The following is a 20,139-nucleotide window of genomic DNA, read 5'->3' on the forward strand; positions in this document are numbered from 1 at the left end:
TCAATGCCCAAATTAGTAGGAGTGCATTTTGATATTTCTTTTTTTTAATAAATAATAATTTTCCCCAAAAATATGAACTCAGCAAAGAGTTTGTGGTCTTAATTAAAAAAAAATCAATTATCAAAATATTTGAAGTACAACTGCAACACTGGAAATGTAGGAAGATCTTGCTATTGTATCTGAATATTAAACATTAATAGTGACCTTTTCACCCCCTTGATTTCTAAAAAATCCTAGCAATTGGATGTTTTTACAAATATATTAGTACTCAGTGTCATTATTCTTCCAGCTATTTTTTCATGTTTGCTTCTATATCTGTTTCTCTTTATTTGTCTGATACCCCCATCTTTTAAAAAAATCTTAACCTAATCTTGTTTATTTATTTTTTGACTTTTAAAACTAGAACTATCAAGTCTGCAGGACTGCAGCTGGGGTGGTTGGAGTGGCTGAGGAACTTCAGTGGGAAGCACCTGCGTGAGCCTGCCCTTCCAGAACTGCTGGAAACTCTGGGATGAAGCAGCCTTGGTTGGTGTGTGGTGTTCCTGTGAAGTGCTCAGAAAACATGGCACACGGAAAGCAAATGAACAGAGCCATTAGCAGGAAATGAGGAGCAGACATAGAGACAAAGGCAGAAGGTTTATTTGGTGTATAAAGGTAGGAAATTTATGTACACGTGCACAATGCAGTTGAGGATACAGAAGTACAAAGAGGAAGAGAGCAGCATTTCTGAGGCCAGGGGATGTCTCATGATGACAAGGCATTAGAGGAAGGAAAGAACTCAATTACAGGTGAGTGTTTTCAGTTAAAGAAAGAGTGAACTGATGCCCTGCTAATAGAGCTTAGATTAATAACTTGCATGTTGCTGTAAATTCATATAAACCTGTGTTCAATATTGCATAAAGACTCATATCAAGTGTCTAGTATTGAATAGAGTGTTGGAATCTGGATACAAATGGATTCTTTTTCTTTTCACATTTTGTATATAGGTCAATGTCAGACATACTGTTATCACATTTAGTGTTTTTTACCTTTCTTCAGCATTAAGACCATGGTGAAATTTCTCCTTAATGTGTCCTGTAGTGCATATTCTATAGAGTACATAATGCTGCAATTTAGTTATGTGGAAACTGAACCCAATGAGAAAATAAAACCAAACCAAACTTCATTATTTTCTTAATTATAGTTATTAAAGAAAAAAGGTTAAAATGGTTAGAACAGCTTCAATTAGTATCAGCACTTTTTTCATTTAAATTTTAAAGTTTCTTATTGCTTTGTCTTTAGTTAGCGTTCTGAAATAGGATCGTTTTTATTTCAAGTTATTTGTGATTAATTTTTCATTTTTCATTTCAATAATACTGAGTAATGTTTTTCGCTATGATTAAATGAAAGCTACAGTTTGGAATGAAATTTCCAACATAAGATGTTATTATTTAAAATTTTCTCACATTAAACCAATTTTCTAAAACTGTATTTTCATTGGAAAAAAAAAATCCAAAATGAAGTCTGGTTTTGTTTTTTTCTCTTTGCCTGTGTTCTGTAATTCCCAGTATTACATGTGATTGCCAGTAAGATAGCTAAACCTGTATCTGACGTTATATATAGTTTTGTTTCTGACACTGCTACATTAATTTCATCTCCAGTGCATTCCCATCTAGTGTTTATTGACTGCTGACAAATAGGAAAGAATTTTTTTTGCTAAATTTATATATATGTAATATAAAATTATTTTTAATTATTTTTAATAAGGGTTTAACAAAAAAACTTCCCTAATCACTTTTCAGGTATGATAAAGCCAGCAAAGGAATTATCCTTGTGTACAATTCTCATAGGTATATTCTCACTGTGCTTAATTTCCACACGAAGGCAGATGCTAGGAACAGGAATATGTGACAATAATGAATCATAACTTTTTTCCACAAGTGTGCAAAAGTTGGTTTACTTCTTTTCCTACACCCTAAAATAGGAGTAGTGTTTTTAACAGCACAAATGTTGCTATATTCTGTGCTGAATGGTACTTAGAAAAATAACAGACTTGGGAGCATTTATGAAAGGTGGAAAGTGAAAAATAGTCTTGATTCAGTGTGATCCATATCCTTCTGTGGCAAAACAGAAACTTTAACATTGTACTCAGACACTTCAGGGTGTCCTAATGTCACTGGAGATTTCCAGGGGAGATTTGCTTTTCCTGGATGCACCAGGTCCAACCCACAGTGAGTTAGGGAGGGCTGATGAAGGAACAGGTCAGGTTTGAAGAGGGGGGAACTGATATCAATGATTTCAAGGACTTCTCCAAACAATAAATTGTTCCCTCTGGAGTCAGAAAAACTCCCAGCATGGGAGTTAGTCTTCTCTATAACTCTGCTGCCTGCCATATAGCTGAATAACAAAATACCACCCTATACAGGCTTATTCTTTCAAATCCTCTCTCAAGGACACTATTCAAATTACTAAAAGGGATAGAGAATCTATGCAAATACAATAATGAATGTCCAAATAAATTATTTCATCATTCATAAATGGGGGTTTTGCCTTAAAGAATGGTTAAAAAAAACCAAAACCCCTCACATTTTACAAATGTTTAGTATTTAACAATGGATTTCAGTTGTGCCTGCACTCTCAAAGGCAACTACAATGATATTTTGCTATAATATTTTGTTAAACCTTCTGGCGCTCATAATTTTCAGGTCCCTTTTTTCATTCTTTTAAGGATCCATGGACAGCTGATCCAATTACCTTGCTTGCTTCTTAAGAAGGAAAAATCCCATCTTTTTTTTTGTCTGATGGCACTGATCTACTAATAAATAAAACAGATTTACTTCTAGAAATCTTTAAACAAAAAACAAATATATGATTTTCAAGTCTGAGATACTCACTTGGCCTTTCTTGAAAGGGGAAATTTTGGTAAAGATTAAGATGGTTGCATCTTATCTCACTATAGTACATTGGAGGTGTAGAGGCTACTGGAGCAGAGGATCAGGATTAGTGATATCAGTGCAGGATTGACACTAATTCAGATGGATGTGGGAGCCTCCTCAGCATGTTGTCAATTGCTAATCCAAACCATTACCTAATTATCCAAAAATATCCTGCATGATTTCAGAGGTCTAACTGCCTAAGGAACAGTATAATAAACCAATAAACATGGCGTGTGATGCAAAGACAGTGACCACCTGGAAGATTCAATTTAAAATTAGAATTATTGAAGGCAGTGAGACTTTGCCACTCATTGCAGTAGGGTTGGAATGCCACCCTCAGTAATGTTGCCTGTTAGTTGTCCCACTGTCACCCACTGGCAGTGTCCATGTGGTGAAATGCTCTGTAACATCTGCTAGCATTTGTCCTAAAACTAAACCAATTAACTAAACCAGGTCTGAAGCGATTCATAGAAAAACCATTCAAAGAAATATAAAACAAGTTTTAAAACTCTGATATTTGTATTGCTTTAGTCAAGGCATCTTCTGCTGCAGTAAAACACAAAAGTTTAAAGACTGCTCAATAGTCTTCCTGATCACCCCACTCGACTGCTGGCTCATCATCCATTCGGAGAATGAGATAGGAGAGGAGCTGAAAGAGATTCTGCCACAGGAGCAAAGAGACAAAAAAGGAGAGGTCGCTTACATCGATCTCACAGCGGTCGCCAGCAAAGTTCACGTCGCACAGGCAGTGGAACTTGTTGAGGAGGTTCTGGCAGAGGCCCCCGTTCAGACACGGGTCAGAGCTGCACTCATCAATGTCCTTCTCACACCTGGAGGGAACACTGCAAACAGTCAGCTCTGAAACCAAACAGGCACATTTTAAATTCAGACCCTTTGTGGGGGGAGGGAGGGAGCAGAAGATGCTCTGGGGTGTATTTCCATGTGTTCATGGTTTTATTAACTGGCTGATCACCCCCACTCAATCCTGGACTTCCTATATGGTTTTCAACCACAGAGAGTTAAGCAGGTAATTTCATCTCTGTAAAGCACTTTATGGTTAATGGTGCTTAGCAAGGTGCAATGCAAGTTCTTGTATGATTTCAGAGCCAGCTCTGGTGCAAGTCCTGCTGAGAGCTTGCTTGTCCTTTTCTTTGTTCCAGGAAGCTGAGGGCACAGTTTCCTTCTCATTCATCTGGATATAAGTCAAACAAATGTGTGTTTTTCCCAGATGAATGCTCCTGGACATACTCACCTGCTTTTTGGGGGTTTTTTTAACCTTTTTATTTCTTCCCTCAATAGATCCCAACACAATTTCCTATTGAGTCTCTCTGAGGTGGGCCCCAAAAGAGGTAAGAATGATGCAGGACAGGTTTTATAAGCCTTAACATGTATAATTAAATGTTTTTGAACTAATTCTAGTGATACAGGAAATTTGAGTTATAATTTCTCAAGGCACCCAATGGAAGGATAATGAGGGATGTGCAAGACTATCTGAAAACTATTGATTTGGTGATTTTCTGCCCTGACAATGCTTTCTTTTAATTCCCTCCTCCCTTTTATTAAATAATGCTAATGGTTAATCCTGTTTTTTCCAGGTAAAAATGCAGGTATATACTTGGAGAAGAATGTGAGAAATTCTATCTGAATTATAAGGAATTGCTTTGTTCAATCATATTAATAACCAAGCAATAACATTTTAATCTTACATTAGAGAAGAGAAGTTTTTATATTGAACGTTTTACTCTATTAATCTAAACTTCTTTCAATAGCTTCCTTAAATGGTAAATTATATTCATATACTGCAAAGAGCCAAGTTATTTATCCAACTTATAAAAATTGTATAGCTATGAAATTACCTATGCAAATTTTAAAAAAACCAACAACCTCTCAAATCTTCCAGGGAGTCAGGTACCTGAATCCAGCTGAGTTTCAGGAACACTTGAAAACCTAACTCCCTTTATGTAATTTTAAAAGTTCTGGCCTGAATTAAATGACAAATTAGTTTGAGAGAGAGAGCTCTATTGTCTTTTATGGAGATTAATCTTTACACATTTACCTTTCTGCCTGCTGTTAACTTCATTGGGCTTTTTTAAAGTGATCCCAAGTCAATTGATTGGCATAGAATTTCTCTGTACTGTGCACCAGTGGCTTTCTGAGAGCTGAAATATTGTCCTAAAGGAAAATGCCTACTTTATCAGCCTAATACATAAATATACAAAGGGGTTTAGTTCTAATTTTCTTATTAACAGATAAATTTGAATTTGTTTTGGAAAAAAAAAAAAAGAAGGGAGACCTCCAAGCCTGGAAGCACTGCTGGTTTATGGTTTGGCAGCCTGGAGGAACAAAGGCCAAGTGGTGGATTTGAGAGGCTGGAGAAGAGTGCCTGGCTGCCCCAGCCAGCCCCGTGCAGCTCGCTGGGCACAGCGCTGCTGCTCAATATGAGAGCTCTGGGAACTGTAAAAGAGAGATTATTGCCAGCCTGTGGGATGGAGGGAAGGAAGGCTCGTTCCCAAAGCTGCAGTTAGCAACTAGGCTGGCAGGGGAAAGGAGAAGGAAAAAGTGCTTTCCTGCTACCTTGAAGTCCCAAGAAATACATGCAGTGCAGAAGTGGCTATGAATATGCTTTTACTTCTTAAAACTTTATTTTATTGTATCCTTTCCCCCTTGTTGAATATTGTGAGGTGGTACCCAGGCGACCTGGCTGTTAACAGTGCAATTCAAGTGTGTCTGCCAACTACACTGTGCATTGAGTGGGTGGAAATCTTCATTTCATGTCTTTTATAGCCTACTGTGCTGTTTCCACAAAATCAGTGGACTCATAAGTTTTTGAGAGAATGAAAACCTTTTGTTGGAAAATTTTCTGGGTTACAGCTTGGTCCTGTTGAACTTTTGGATATTATACTCTGACAGAATTCTAGTTTCACCAGGAGTATGTACAGTTTTTCTTGTCTCTCTATCCAAAATGCCCTTACCTGTTCAGGCTATGACTGGGACAATGCCTTCCTAGGTTTCTGCAGCACCTGATGCCTTGAGGCTCTCAGCCCTCCCTACGCCAGAGCTCTTTGAAGGCCAGTATTAATTGTGAATTGTGCTACAAGATACAAATTTCTCTGTGAGGAAGGTCCTTCTGTTCCAGGCTAAACAATAAGTGGGGCAAAGTATTTCTTAATCTCTTCTAAAAGCACTCAGTAAGAAAGCATGGTATACCATGCCACCAGGTATGCCTCCTCTTACCATCCCTCTGATAGAATAGATTGTGTATTCACAGCACAGACATGTGAAAATGAAACAGCTTTGCATATTCGTGTGCCAGGGCATGTAGCTGGTTTATGTGTATGAACAGGATATGTGTGTTTGTGTCCCCACCTATGGAAAGGCAACCTTCTAATTTGTAATTTGAAAATTCAGCACAGAAGCAGAAAAAGGCACAGAGAAGCAAGTGTGCAGCAGTGTTTAAGAAATAATATCTTGGGCTGGATTACTGGTGCTTCATTGGACTAAACCTGGCTGCATTCATTTGTAATTTTTGTCTAGAACCACAATACTTCACACCCTCAGAGTCACTCTGGCAAGGAACTGCTGCACTTAAACAGCTGCCTTGTATTTCTGCCAAAGGGCTGGCTGCTACCCTCTGGAAGAGCTTTGGGAAGAGGTGCTCCCCAAAGTGTGCAGGACAAAGCCTCTCACCGTTCTCCCACAAAGCCCGGCAGGCACATGCAGGTCAGCTCGCCGCCCAGGTCGGTGCAGTTGCCGTAGTTGAAACATGTGAGGTTCCTCTCTTCATTCCCACAGACTGTGTAAGGTAATCTTCGATACCTGGGCAAACAAGAAGGCAGCAGCAGTTATTTGCACTGTCCTTGATTCTGGATGTCTCTGAGCTGCAGCAGGGAAGCAGGGTATTGCCCAAAGGAATGACAGCTGGAACTCAGATTAGGATTCCCAGAACATGTTTTGCCTAATGTTTTTAATTTGATGAATTTACAGTAAATTCACGAATACAAGCCGCACTGACTATAAGCCGCATCTCTGAGTGTTGGCAAACATTTCGGTTTTTGTCCATAGATAAGCCGCACACGAATATAAGCCGCTTTGTCGTTCGCAGCGAGGACCCGCGTGCAATTAGTAACAGAACCGCGGGAGGGCGGGGTTTACTGGCTGAGCTAAGGCTGTGCAGGCTCGGCCCGCTAGGGGCCGCTGATGGGGCCAGGTGGCCCAGCACGGTGCTGCAGCTCGGGGCCGGCCGCTGCTGCCCCTGGGCTCGGTCACCCCGGGTCGGCGCTGCCCTGCGGTGGCAGGCAGGGACGGAGCTTCCCCTGCTCCTACGGCAGTGGCGGCAGGCGGGGACGGAGCTTTCCCGCGCCCGTGGCGCCGGCGGCGGGCGGGGACGGAGTTTCCCCGCTCCTGCCGCGGCGGCGGCGGGTGGGGACAAAGCACCCCGTCGGCTCCCCGAGCCACGGCAATGGCTGCGCGGGGCTCCTGTCGGCTCCCCGGGCCACAGCAATGGCTTGCGCGGGGCTCCTGTTGGCTCCCCGAGCCGCAGCAATGGCGGCGCGGGCTTCCCCCTTCCTCCCCGGGCCGCAGCAATGGCGGCGCCGGGCCCCCCCCGTCTCTCCCCTGGGCTGTGGCAGAGGAGGAAAGAGAGCTCTCCCGCCTCTCTCCCCGCCCCCCGTGCTGCCTGCAGGCAGCCAGGCTCCACCCGCGGTGCAACAGAGTAGCGATTTGTAACAATCGCAAAATGCCGACTTTGCAGCTGCTCGGCTCAGCACTCTGGCAGGCACTTCTGAGGTTGTATTAGCCGCTCCTGATTATTAGCCGCATTTCCGGTTTAGGAGCAAAATCTTAGTCAAATTGGTGCGGCTTGTATTCGTGAAATTACTGTAATTTTTCTTTTCCAAATATTTACTAGCAAATTAATGATTCATTTCTCATTTAAAAAAAATATAAAAATGGACATCACTCTACTTACATTACTAATGTAGTTCTGTGTCATACCTGGACAGCTTAGTATAAGAGTACAAAAGAGACAGACTTAACATACATAGCTAAAAAATATTGGGCCTCCATGAGGCATCTTCAAATCTGAGGATGTCCTTGCTATTCAGAAAAAGTCAACAAAACCTGTCAATTTTAGTAATTATATCCTCAAAAACTGTAGTTGGGTAGCATGAAAATGGTTGTCTGTCTGCACCCTTTGGGCTGGAGTAGACTGGATTTGTTGGAGTCCTCTGAAGGAAGGAGAAGGATTTTGTCTTCTTGAAGAGGAATTGGACATGCTTAAAGGGGAGAATTTTATGGTTGGGCAGAGAAGGGCAGCTAAAGGGAAAAGTCTACAGCCTTTCTAGAAGAGAGACTGGGCAGAATAGGAAACAGCACATGAGCAGTGTCAGAAGCAATGGCAAAAGTGGGCTGTGTGGTGTTTGCAGCCACCAGGACTGAGAGTCAGCTGGGAGGAAAAGACCAATGAGAAAAGATCCTGTGGGTGGGGAGAAAAACAACTTCTTTTCCTACTCTTATTTTCTCTTACCAACTTGGAGTCCCTGTATTTATAGAGATATATTACTCTTATAAAATATTGTTTTAGAGATTTAAAAACCTTAAGGGTTTTTTTTTTTTTGTCTGAAAATAAGATGTAGCACATGTATTTTCAAGCTCTGGGAGATTTGTAGTCTTGTCATCAGAGTTCACAGGACCAATGCTGGCAGCAGAACAGGGAAGCAGAGCTGTGCCTTGTTATTTCAATCCTTGCCTCATCAGTCTCTGCCCAAGCTGGCAGCTCTCTACTATCTCAGTCCACATCTAATTGATCTGTACAACTTTCTGTATTCTTCATACATCGACTCTGCAGCCATGATTAATACAGATACAGAGCCAAAACATCTGTGTTTAAAACAAAGAAATCAGTGATATAAAAGCCCTTCAGAAGAGACTTAACAAAATCCTACAGATCAGCCTTGTTTACAGTACCTGCAGAACCTCCCCGTGAAGTTGGCAGCACACAGGCAGGAGTATCCATTAATGCCATCCACACAGGTGGCCCCATTCACGCACTGGTGGTCATGGCACTCGTCTATGTCCTCCTCACAGCTCTCCCCCGTGTAACCAGGCTCACAGCTGCACTCATAGGAGGCAATGCCATCTGTGCAGTTCCCATGCATGCAGGGGTTTGAGGAGCACTCATCAATGTTGACTTCACAGTAGGTGCCAGTCCATCCATCGGGACATACACAGTGGTAGGAAGTGTACAAGTCTTCACATATCCCCTCATTCATACAGGGGTCAGAGCTGCAGAAATCTGCCTGCAGACAGCCAGTAACAGCAGGGTTTGCAGATATTTTGAGAAATTGCTCCTCTTGAGGTTTTTTAGTAGGAATGTCAGCATTTTCAAAGTACGAGAGATAAATGCCACTGATTTCTATGGTGCTCATGCACCCTCGCAGGCCATCCAGGCTGTCGAAAGCCCTGTCAGCCACATAGATGTCTGTCTCTTCTCTTAAAAAGTTGAGGCTTCCTGCAGCAGCTGTGCTGGTTGCTGTGTCTTTCTTGTTGTCTATATCCATGTGCCATCTGGAGGACTGGGACAGGGGCTCCACCATGGAGACCATCACTTGGTGCCACTTGCCATCGCTCACAGGCACTGAACTCGCCAGGGTCAGCCTGTAGAAGCTGTTGCCACTTTGTAATTGGAACACGAGTTTGGAGTTGTGGATACTGATGATGACAAACTCGGGCTCCCTCTCTGCATACAGAAGGATCACGTCAGTGTCCCTGGTTCGAAAGCCAAAGGTGATATTGGTGAGGTCTCTGCTGATTTTCCCGTTGCTTCTGTAAAATATCGCGCTGCTCCGGCCGCTGAACACTGCGTTAGCCAGACCTGTGCAAAGACAGCAGCTGAGAAACAGGCCAGTTTCACACCAACACATGTGGAACAATGTCTCTCTGGTGCACCTGCCATATTACTGCTTTGGGGTTTGCTGAAAGACAGCCAAATTCCACCAGTGTTTCAGTTCTCCCGGTCTGCCTCTCATGGCTGTGGAAATCACAGGGCAGTGCCAGCATCAGCTATAATAACATCCAGACTGTACTGCTTTGTATCATCTCAGGTTATCACTCTAATATACAATTCTACATTGCTGTTACCTCTCTATTTCAAAAAAGATATACATTTTTCACTTTACAATTGTTTTGTAAGTACAGGCAGCTACTTACTCCCCATGACAGATCTGGATGGGGTGAACATTCCTTCCCAATTCCTTTTTTCTTAGCTGTACCTTAAGATGTTTTATAAAGTATTTGATTGGATGCCAATTTAATCTCACCAATGCAAAAGGATGAATTTGATGGAAGTGAGTTGATGGACAGCCCCTTTGAAATCCCTGTGAGCAGAGTCATGCCTGTCATGTTGGAAGCCAGCTTCTCCTGGTGGGCAGGCACTGCCACAGCCCTGTGCTGCTGGGACTGGGAGGGCAGCAGAACTCAGCTCACACTGCTGTGAGTGAAAATTGATGGGCAACGTTGTGGCAGCTTTATGGACATCTTCACAAAGGTATTTGACACCTTTCATTAGCATGGTTTCTACTAAAATGCACTTACTCACTGGGCTGTAAATTTAAATGTTCTCAGGTTTCTGAGGATTATAGACAGGGAGGAGGGACAGGAAGGAATGTCTTCTGTCTGTACTTCAGAAAAAAATAGCTTTGAAAGATCTGAGATAAGATGGGTTTCTGAACTATCTCTGGGGTTAGTAAATCTTGAGGAAAAGAACCCTGGAGCCCCAGTATGAATTTACTGGCTTCATGTCCTGATGCAAAGGCAGCAGAGGTGTAACTGCAGTTCCTGATGCATCAAATGTGGTGTCTTTCTCATAGAAAAAGTTTCCTCTGAGGAAATCATACTAAAAGGAAAGTCAGAGTTTTTCAAGATCATTCCTGTTTTTTTCAAATATCTCACAAACCTGCTGAGTACTTTTTTTAACAGAAGGCACAAGGCAGAGAAGTCACTTCCTAGGAAAGCATTTCTTTTGTTATCCTGTGTTGAACAAGAAGAAGTTTATCCTGTTGCTAAGAATACAACTAGTTAAAAATGCAGTTTTGTCATGCAGGAATTTTTGAATATCTATTAGGGAAACTCCCTACTGCTGCCACATAAACCAGCACAGAAATCTAAAGGGGATGTACTTGAGTCATTGAAAGTGTAAATGAACTTGAGTTTAGCAGAAGGAAACGGTTCAGGTACTTTTCACTCCACTGTCTCTGAGTGTTTCTATTCTATCCTAATACGCAAAAGTAAATTTTATGAGAGAATGTATTTTGATGTTGCCATTAAAGGCATCTCTGAGAGAAGCAGCAATTATTTTAATTTTAGTTACAATTTTAAGCCATCCTGCAATGCTGGTCCTAACAATCTGCATAAAAATAGTATCATATTGGTCTGTCCATGATAGAGATCTTTTGTTGACCAGCCTTCCCATTCCTAAGAGTCAGCCATTCTGACAGCTTCCATCAGACTGAGTGGATTTTTGTTTTCTCTCACAGCTTTTTGTTAGGGCTTTCATGCTAGCAAAACAAAAAAAAATATTTCTTAAAAATCCTTACTTGCTTTTTTCAATTCCACTCCAGGGTGGAAAAGACAAGGAAAGTGGAGAAGGAAAGGGATGTGCAGGGTGACCAATGATCCTAAGGTAGCTAATGGTCATCAATTTTCAAATGGACTGCTTGGCATGCAGATGCTTCTTGGGAAGGCACTGCTTGAATAACTGTGCTGCAGGTATTGAGGTCACTTTCTCCAAAGCTATTCAAGATTTAAGGAAATCAAGTTATGCCATGTAAGTTATGTAGCTTGCCTTTCCAGGAGGATGGAGAACATGCTAAGGTTAATCCAACACTGGATGTCCTCTTATCTCTTTGCAGTGGAAGTGTGAGGGCAATGTGCTATCTATTGGACAACATGACTAGTTGGGATGAGTAAGTCAAAATCAAATTTCCTGTAAACATCAGTGTCTGAGTCAGGGAGTCTAGGGGAGAATTGCTGGGTTTGGTAAGGCAAACCCATTAACATTACTTCAAACTGACATAACTATTATTTTAATACAGAAACAACATTTGAATGAACTTTAAAAGCAGTGAATACTTTGTTTCAAGGAAATGCTGCTGAAAATGTCATTTGCTGCTAATCTCCAAAGATGATTGGAACAACTGAAATGTACCTACATTCAAATCCTTGGTGCACCAGCTGGCATTGTGCTTCATGAGGACAGGGCCCGAGCTCACACCACTTAACCTCCTCACACGCCTTCCCCACGGTGTTAGGGGGGCACGTGCAGGTGAAGTCATCCCAGATGGAATAGCACACACCACCATTGTGGCAAGGGTTGGACTGTGGGGAAAGAGAAAACCTCAATATGATTCAAGGATGTTGGACACTCAACTCTAAGCATGGGGAACTGTTTTAAAAAAATAAGTTTTCTTTTTATTTCAGATGGAAAATGATAAAGACCAGTACTATGACAGTATAGCATGTTCAGTAATTGGTGAGAAACAGTATTTCAATTTCAAAATAATTTCATTCTCCTCCATGCAAATATATTTTGCTTCTGGCACAGCTTAACTAAGCTTGCTCTTTCCAGCATTTTTGCATGTTTTCCTAGTCTGTCATTACAATCAAATAATGAGTGGGAACATACTAAAAACTATAAAAAATTCCCCACTATAAGCATGTGAAAATGCTCTGAAAAATGTCATTCTTACCTTGCAGAGGTTGTCACCAGTGCAGCCTTGGGTGACATTGATCAGAGTTCGGTTGATAAGAGAATTTGGTGAATTGGTGAAGGGGAAGAATTCCAGTGGCTGGTTATTCACTCTGACATCTTGGATACAGCCTTTGAAATACCTGCCATGTCTGTCAGTCTCTTTGTTATCTGGTAGGCCTCCAATGTAAAGAATATCCTTCCTTTGGATGGTTAGTGCTGGAGTAGAAATAAAGCCTAGGTAGTGAGAGGACTGGAACAACTCCACCTTATTTGGTTCTATTTTTAATGTTATTAAGTAAAAGTTTCCATCGTTCACGGGATGTTTCCCTAATAACTTCATGGAATTTAGAGCTAGCATGGTGAGCTTCCCACCTTCCAAATAGACTCTTATGTAGAGGTAAGTACTGTTTCTCAGAGCCAGCAGCAAGCCAGAAGATTTGCGTGTGCGGACAAACATTGATATGATGAAGTTCTCATTCTGAGTGGAATCAACAGGAAAAGCAGCATAGCCTGAGGAGTCCTCGGATCCAAACCGGCCTGGAATGTACTCTTGAGGTTAGAGATAAGGGAAAAGGTTAAAAAAAAAAAAAAAGAAGATAAGGGAGAAAAACAAAATAGTTAGGGCTAAATGACAAGGGAACCAATGCAATGATTAAATAACTACTTACTGGTGATAGTGATGTATGGTAGTAAGATGTGCTTGTATTTATGGATGAATAAAGACTTGATCCACCTCTAAATAGCTTCTGCTTCAAAATTCCTGTTGGCTTCCATGGCTGTAGCATTAAGCCCCAGTGCAGCACCAGATGTTATATAATTGGGCACATTTTTCCTCTTTATCTTGCTCTGTGTAATGCTGTGTTTTCAACTAGTTAAACAAGGACAGATTTCTACAGTTTCCTGCATTGATCCTCGGAAAGATCATTTTGGAAAGAACCTACCTGCTTTGATTCTCTGATGACCATGGAAGTTAATGGAGTTCTGGGATTTTTGTCTCTTTTTTTTTTTTTTTTTGCACAGATTCCAATCACAGAAAGCTGCTTCACAAAGCCCTCTTGTGAATAGATCACCTGTGTGTGCTGCATGGGCTCCCCTGTTCTCTGACAGATTTTTTGCAGGGGTCCAACACAGGCTCACCCACATCAACTTGTATCCAGTCTTGAATGCTGCTCAGTCCCTGAGTGCCCAGAGTGTTGTGGGAGAAACATGATCCAGCATCAAGTAAGTTTTATTTCTTTGTGCTTATCAATTAGAATGATTAAACCAAAACCATCTGTCCGTCCTTTACCCCTTATTTTTGGTAATGATTTTCAGTCTTTTAAGGATATGAAATATGCAGCCAAAACTGTAATTCATTCTGACGAATCATCTCTTTAAAGAACAGCAAAGTGTTTCTATTTTTACACCATAAGTTTTGTGATCTTGTCCTCAACATTACAGACTTCCTGCCTAAACAGTTTCAGGAGCTATTTTTCATAAACTCCTAGAAAAAATAAACCAAGCTTTTTTTAAATGCTCACATAGCTAAAGATTCTTGTCTGTTGTGCAGTAAAACTCCTGGAGCAGGATGTCCTAGGCCAGCTTTCTGCCTGCAGAACTACCTTTTTTTATGACTGCATTAAAAAAAAAATTTGAAAAATAGGGGACTGACCATGAAACCCCAACAGATCTTTAATAACCACACTGCACTACTACGTGGTATGGTCATATTCTTTAGCAACAGGAATAAACCCCATACAATTTCTTAATTTAATTTGAAGTAGTTTATTTCTATGATTAAGATTGCCAATATATATACATCTACTTATTAAGCAGATTTAATGCCTCAAAACACCAATTAAAAAAGAATTTATTTCTAAATACAAGAGTTTTAAGTTATATCTTCTCTTAAGGTGGTACTGGAGGCTGAGATATTTTTTCCATGAGGGTAAAAAGAAAAATTCTGCTGAATTGAGGATTCTGCAACTGCAGTATTAGAAAGAAGCCTTGATCTCCAGAAAAGCATTTCATGTTTACAATTACCTTGTCACATTTCTCTCTATTTATAAATATACACATATATCATCAGCCTGATCTGTTTGATGAGATGACTAGCATCACCTTGGTCAATATTAACCTCTTGGGTCACAACATCTGGATGTTGATCAAAATGAGTCAACATCTGTTTGTTATTTTGTATATGTAGAGAAAATATTGCCTCTTGTCAATGGAATACTTGGCAGCAACTTTTCTTCAGAAAGACACCAGCATTTCTTATGTTATGCTTTACCACAAGTCTCTCTCATTCTACCTCTTTAGAAACCTGCCACACTCTTTTATATGTGACATATATCTAGAACCTATGTACCAAAATGGCACAGTGCCACGATTAACAAGGAATATTGTGGTCAGCAGGAAAAAAAAAAACATGCTTTCTAATCATTCTCAACAGTTCTAATGCCAGTATAAGCTGCTCCTGGCCCTGAATGGTTTTAATTTTGCTTCATATAAGGAGGCAAACATATTTCCCAGATGTTGTCCTATATTCAAAAGTTGCCTTCCAAATCTTTGGATAAATTACAGCTACACTTCAAAGAAGTCTGTTACAATTACCTCTCAGACTTTGTCATTTTGCAATAAAACCAAAAGGAAAAACTATTGAAAGGTATTGATACGTATTAGGTAGAGCATGCAAAATGAAGTTGTATTCAAACATTTGAAATGTATTTGAAGGCCCAGCTTTCTGCAGCAGTGCATTCAACAGCCCCTGAGGCCAATTGTTCAGCTGATGTGAATCAGTGTAGATTCAGTGGCACCACTGCAGCCATGCCAGTTTACACCAGTTTAGGATCTGTCCATTCCAATCTGACCATGGCTCTGCTGTTGTGTTTAATTTTTTCCAGTCCATTTGGAAAATATATCTACATAGATATAGTTATGTTTGTATACATGTATATACATACGTATTTCTTGCTCCCTAAACATTGCTCTGCTGATCATGTGTGGATGAGGAGGGCTGAGGGCATGGCATGAAGAATTAGTCCTGTGCAATTTTCTCAAACAAAACTGCTTGTTTGAAATCCCTAAATCTTTGCCTGGGGAAGGATTGCAGAGCTCACCCTAAAGCATTCCTGAGGGATGCTGTGTTTACAGCTCTAGGGGGCTTCACCCAGCAGACGCAGCAGGGAGCTGGACAGGGAGCTCCTGTTGTCCTTCCACTTTGCCCCAGCCTGCCCTGCAAAAATCATTTGTAGCAGGGAAAGGGCTCCAGGCATTGCAGCTTTTGTGTTCCTGCTCACCACTGCCATGGAAGCTGCTTGCTGAGATGAGCTCTTCTGCTCAGCCAGACAGGGACGTGTTTCCTTCTGGTCAGCTCTCTGGGAACAGCAGTCTGCACTGGGGATTGTCCAGCCCTGCCTTGGGACCAGCTGAGGGATGAATGAACCCTGTTTCCAGCGCCGAAGCCCTGCCTGCTCCTTGGGCTAATCAGATTAAGCTAAGAGTATAATCTCATTCATTTTTTTTAAATTGGAATCTGTCTTTTTTAACTTGCAGTACTTTTGCTTGCCTTTCCTTGCCTTAAATGAATCTCTTTATAAAAGCCTAGAGAGCTCCCGGATAAAATTTTCAAAGAATGCTTTGAAAATAAGTCTTAAACTCCAAGTGACTTGCTTGCTTTCTACATTTTACTCAGTATGGATAACCTCCAGTGAACTACAGTTTCTCAGAGTTTATGGAGTGCTAAGAGCACTGACAAGATTTTCAAACAAAGGAGTTGGAATCCACTAGTTTAGCCTGAGGTTTTTTTTGTCAGGCTGAAAAGCAGCCTTCCTGGGAAACTAGAAAATAGCAGGGTGTGCCACTACTAACCTCTTGCACTGGCTTACCACTTGACATTAAGCTCCAGAGATCCTAAGAGTCACGCTGCTGCATGGCCAGGTGAGCAGGATTGTTTCTGGCCATGCTTTCAGCAGGCACATGAAACACAAACACCAGCAGTGTTCTTCCCTTACCTGCTGCACAGTCTGGCCCTGTGTAGGGCCGGTAGCAGTCGCAATGGTAGCTCAGCCACAGGTTGATGCAGCGTCCCCTATTCTGGCACGGGTGGGGGTCACACCAGTCCTTTTTAGCACAGCCTGTCCTGACATTTAAAGATGATCCAGATGATACATTCTCTGGAGTAATAATATTCAAGTCTATCTCAATATCCTGAAGACAGCCTACAAATGAAGGTGCAGAATGTGTATTAAAGGTGTTCTGTAGAGAGTTGCTGTTCCCCACTGGTAAGCCGCCCAAAAACGTGCTCTGAAATGCAAACATCACCAGCTCGTTATCTACCTTAGCAGATGTTTTATTGAGACAGGATTCTACACAGGAGCTGTCAAGCAAATTAAGAACAACAGCTCTTGCCAGGGTTACCTCCACTGAATGCCATTCTCCATCACTGACATTATGTGGGATATGCAAAAGAGCCTGTGGCTGATTATTGACTTGCACGGATAAGTGTAAGTAGCCATTCAGTAGTTCCAACTTTGCAAAGGTGTTTTTCTCCCCTCGGTGAAACAGAAAAGCTGTGGCTTGCACAGTTTGGAACCTCAGGTTTATATTATAGAAAAAATCCTTTTTATGGGTCTGGGGATTCTTCAGCAAAAGGAAACTGTTTCCTTGAAAAGAAAATGTGGTTGTGGTTTCACAGTGTGTGCCAGTATACCCAGGTGAACATATGCAGCTAAATCCATGTTGGCCATTTTTTAAATGTGGGATACATATTCCATTGTTTTGGCATTGATGATCAGTACAGCCATGCAGAACTTCTGTACAGTTCCAGCCACCATAAAAAATCCCTTCTTTGTCTGCAGGTGGGCAATGGCAAGTGTAATTTCCAGGAAAATTCTCACAGATCCCACCATTTTGGCAAGGGTTCGTGTAACATTCGTTGACGTCTTCATCACAGTGAGTACCTGAAGAATAAACAAAGAATTAGGCATTCTAATTTGAATAACTGGAGCCCAAAATAACACCTATAATGATGTGGTTTTTTATTATCTTTATTATCTGTTATCTTTTATTAGAGGGGAATGCCTTGATAAATAGATGATGGACAAGTGAAAAAAATTCTTTAAATATAAAAAGACCATTCAATTGTCATGGTTTCCTTGTGCATAGTATTATGTAAACACCTAAGTGATAACCACATTTTGGAGACAAGAGCCAAATATATGGACAGATTTGATATGGATAATGTGATGAAATCAAGGCAAACATCATCAGATGGGATCAATAAATTGTTTCCCACATAACCTGTGGTAGAAACTTAGAATGCTTAGTAAGGAACTGAATTGTTTATCACATACAAAAACCACAAGAGTTGTTGCTTAATTCCTGTCCATAATACAGTATGGGGATGAGCTGGAGTATGATCTACTGGTCATTCCTCCTTTTTCATGTTCATCCAAACAGTGTAAGAACTATAGACTGTTATTCCTGGTCCCATATGAAACATCTTGGAGCAACAATCTTCAAGTGAGAGTCACAGGACTTACAAGTGATATTTGACATGGTGGGTCAGACAAGTGGGTGAACATGCCTGCAAAACGTATGTACTGCAAAAAGTACTACAGGGGAATTTTTTTACCTTCCTTTATACAAAATATAAAGCAAGAAAAGATGAAAAGAATATTCTCTCAAACATCTCAGAGCTTGATTGGTAATGAGAGCACTTCTGCAGGAGATTGTCAATACAGTCTCATATTTCCTCTTCTTCCACATATAATGCTTGGCTTCAGATATATCTGGTAAAAGGAGAACTCTTAATCTCAACTCCATTGTAATTGGATAGATGTGGCCTAAGTGGGTGTGCTGGATCACACTTCACAAAGAAAAACAAATCTGTTCCTCTTGTAAATCTAATCTATTTATCCCTCTGCACTGTTGTTCATCTATGAAGCAGTAATTACAGTAACTTCTCCCTTGAGCAATCAAGTGACCGATATGCATGCAGTGGATCAGGGAAAATCTGTTTCTCATCTCCCTTGGAAGCAGTAAAAATATCCAAATCCTTTTCTGATAACTCATGCTAAGTGCAACTCTTAACATTTCCACTTTCCTTCATAGTTATTTTAGAGAAAAATGAGAGACACTTTACAGATAGTTTTCAAACTAGTGTCACCAGCACAAATTAAATAGATGACTTTTCATCCATCCCCACAGTAAAACTGCTGCCTCTAAATCAGGTAATGAGATGTGCTGAGGCTTCATGGAGTGGCAGCTAGGTATACCGGGCACCACACCTAACTTTATGTACAAATTCACATCAGGCTTTATTTCTGTAAAAAAACACAGCCATTCCCCGCGGAAAATTACAGAGCAGCATTCAGTCACAATGAATTGCTTCAAATAGCAGTAGATAAGTGTAGTTACTCAGGCTAATTCCTTGCCTGTCCACTTTATTCAATCATAAGTGTAACTGGACCCATCTGGGAGAGTGGTAAGTACAGCAGAGCCAGGAGGGAAGTGAGAACTGGGAGAGATTTGGTTAAAAGATTAGCCTGAGTAAAGCAGTCACAGCAGGTACACAAGAGTCTCTCTCTGCAGCCATCCAACTCACTCATCAGTCCTCAATTAAAGCATACACTGATTTTCCCCTTGAAGCTTCAGGCTATTGAGCACAGCTAGTGCCATCTCCCTGGCCTGGCAGTGGGGTTTTGCTGCAGCAGTCTCTCTCTGTTTTCCAGCCAGACTCATCTTTATTCCAATGAGAAGTGTCTGTGTATACCTTAATGTGCAGTGGCATCTGGCAGAAATGTGACTCACTGGGGCTGACTTTCTCCAAGTGAAGTGCAGTTCTCAAACCATTCCTGACTGGGGGCCAGAGCCATGTCTGCTTTGACCAGTTTGTGGAAATTTCAGAGTTAGCAACTTGTTCTGCTTTTGCTATTCCTGTATACGAAAAGTGAAGTTACTGTGAGCTGTTTCCTGATTTGATCAATGTTTTAGAACATCTCCTGCCTGATACTGCTCCCTTCTCTGCTCTGCCATCGAGAACAATGTGTCCTTGAGTCTTTTACAGAGCCACTTAAATACACAGATTTCATAGTAATTTCAGTGTCTCAGTACAATGCTTATATTTTAAGTAGTGATATGAAAAATACATTGCAAAATATTTATTTTATTGGGTTGTGAATATAGATATACACACATGTATGCACTTACATATATAGGCCACTATTTCATAATAAGATTAGCACAAACGCAAATATAGGTCATACCAAAAGACAAATAATAAGTCACTTTTTTGTATCAAGAATAAATAAATCAGCTGTTCTTGCAAGTGATGCTGATACTGCTTGTTATCTGCTGATTGCTATGCAAGCAAAGACCACTGTCAGTCAAGATAAAAGCACTCTAGATAAAAGGATTAGTCAATATTTATAGAACTGTATAAGCAGTTCAAATAGCTCAGGTTGGAGATGTTAGCATGCAAAAAAAGAATTCTCAAAA

At 40.9% G+C, this 20,139-nt stretch overlaps 1 protein-coding gene across 2 annotated transcripts in view; it reads right to left on the reverse strand.

The window, feature by feature from the left end:
• The window catches only part of CRB1 (crumbs cell polarity complex component 1), a 95,956-nt gene that overhangs the window by 19,296 nt on the left and 56,521 nt on the right, over positions 1-20,139 (reverse strand). For both annotated transcript variants that reach the window (XM_033067160.2, XM_033067161.2), the window contains exons 6-11: positions 16,653-17,600; positions 12,659-13,209; positions 12,122-12,287; positions 8,880-9,786; positions 6,603-6,731; positions 3,619-3,745 (exon numbers count right to left, since the gene is read on the reverse strand). In XM_033067160.2, the coding sequence (XP_032923051.1) occupies positions 3,619-3,745; positions 6,603-6,731; positions 8,880-9,786; positions 12,122-12,287; positions 12,659-13,209; positions 16,653-17,600 (2,828 nt within the window). The remainder of the gene's footprint in view (positions 1-3,618; positions 3,746-6,602; positions 6,732-8,879; positions 9,787-12,121; positions 12,288-12,658; positions 13,210-16,652; positions 17,601-20,139) is intronic.

This window comes from Catharus ustulatus, chromosome 9, assembly GCF_009819885.2.
Source record: "Catharus ustulatus isolate bCatUst1 chromosome 9, bCatUst1.pri.v2, whole genome shotgun sequence".
Classification (NCBI taxonomy): domain Eukaryota; kingdom Metazoa; phylum Chordata; class Aves; order Passeriformes; family Turdidae; genus Catharus; species Catharus ustulatus.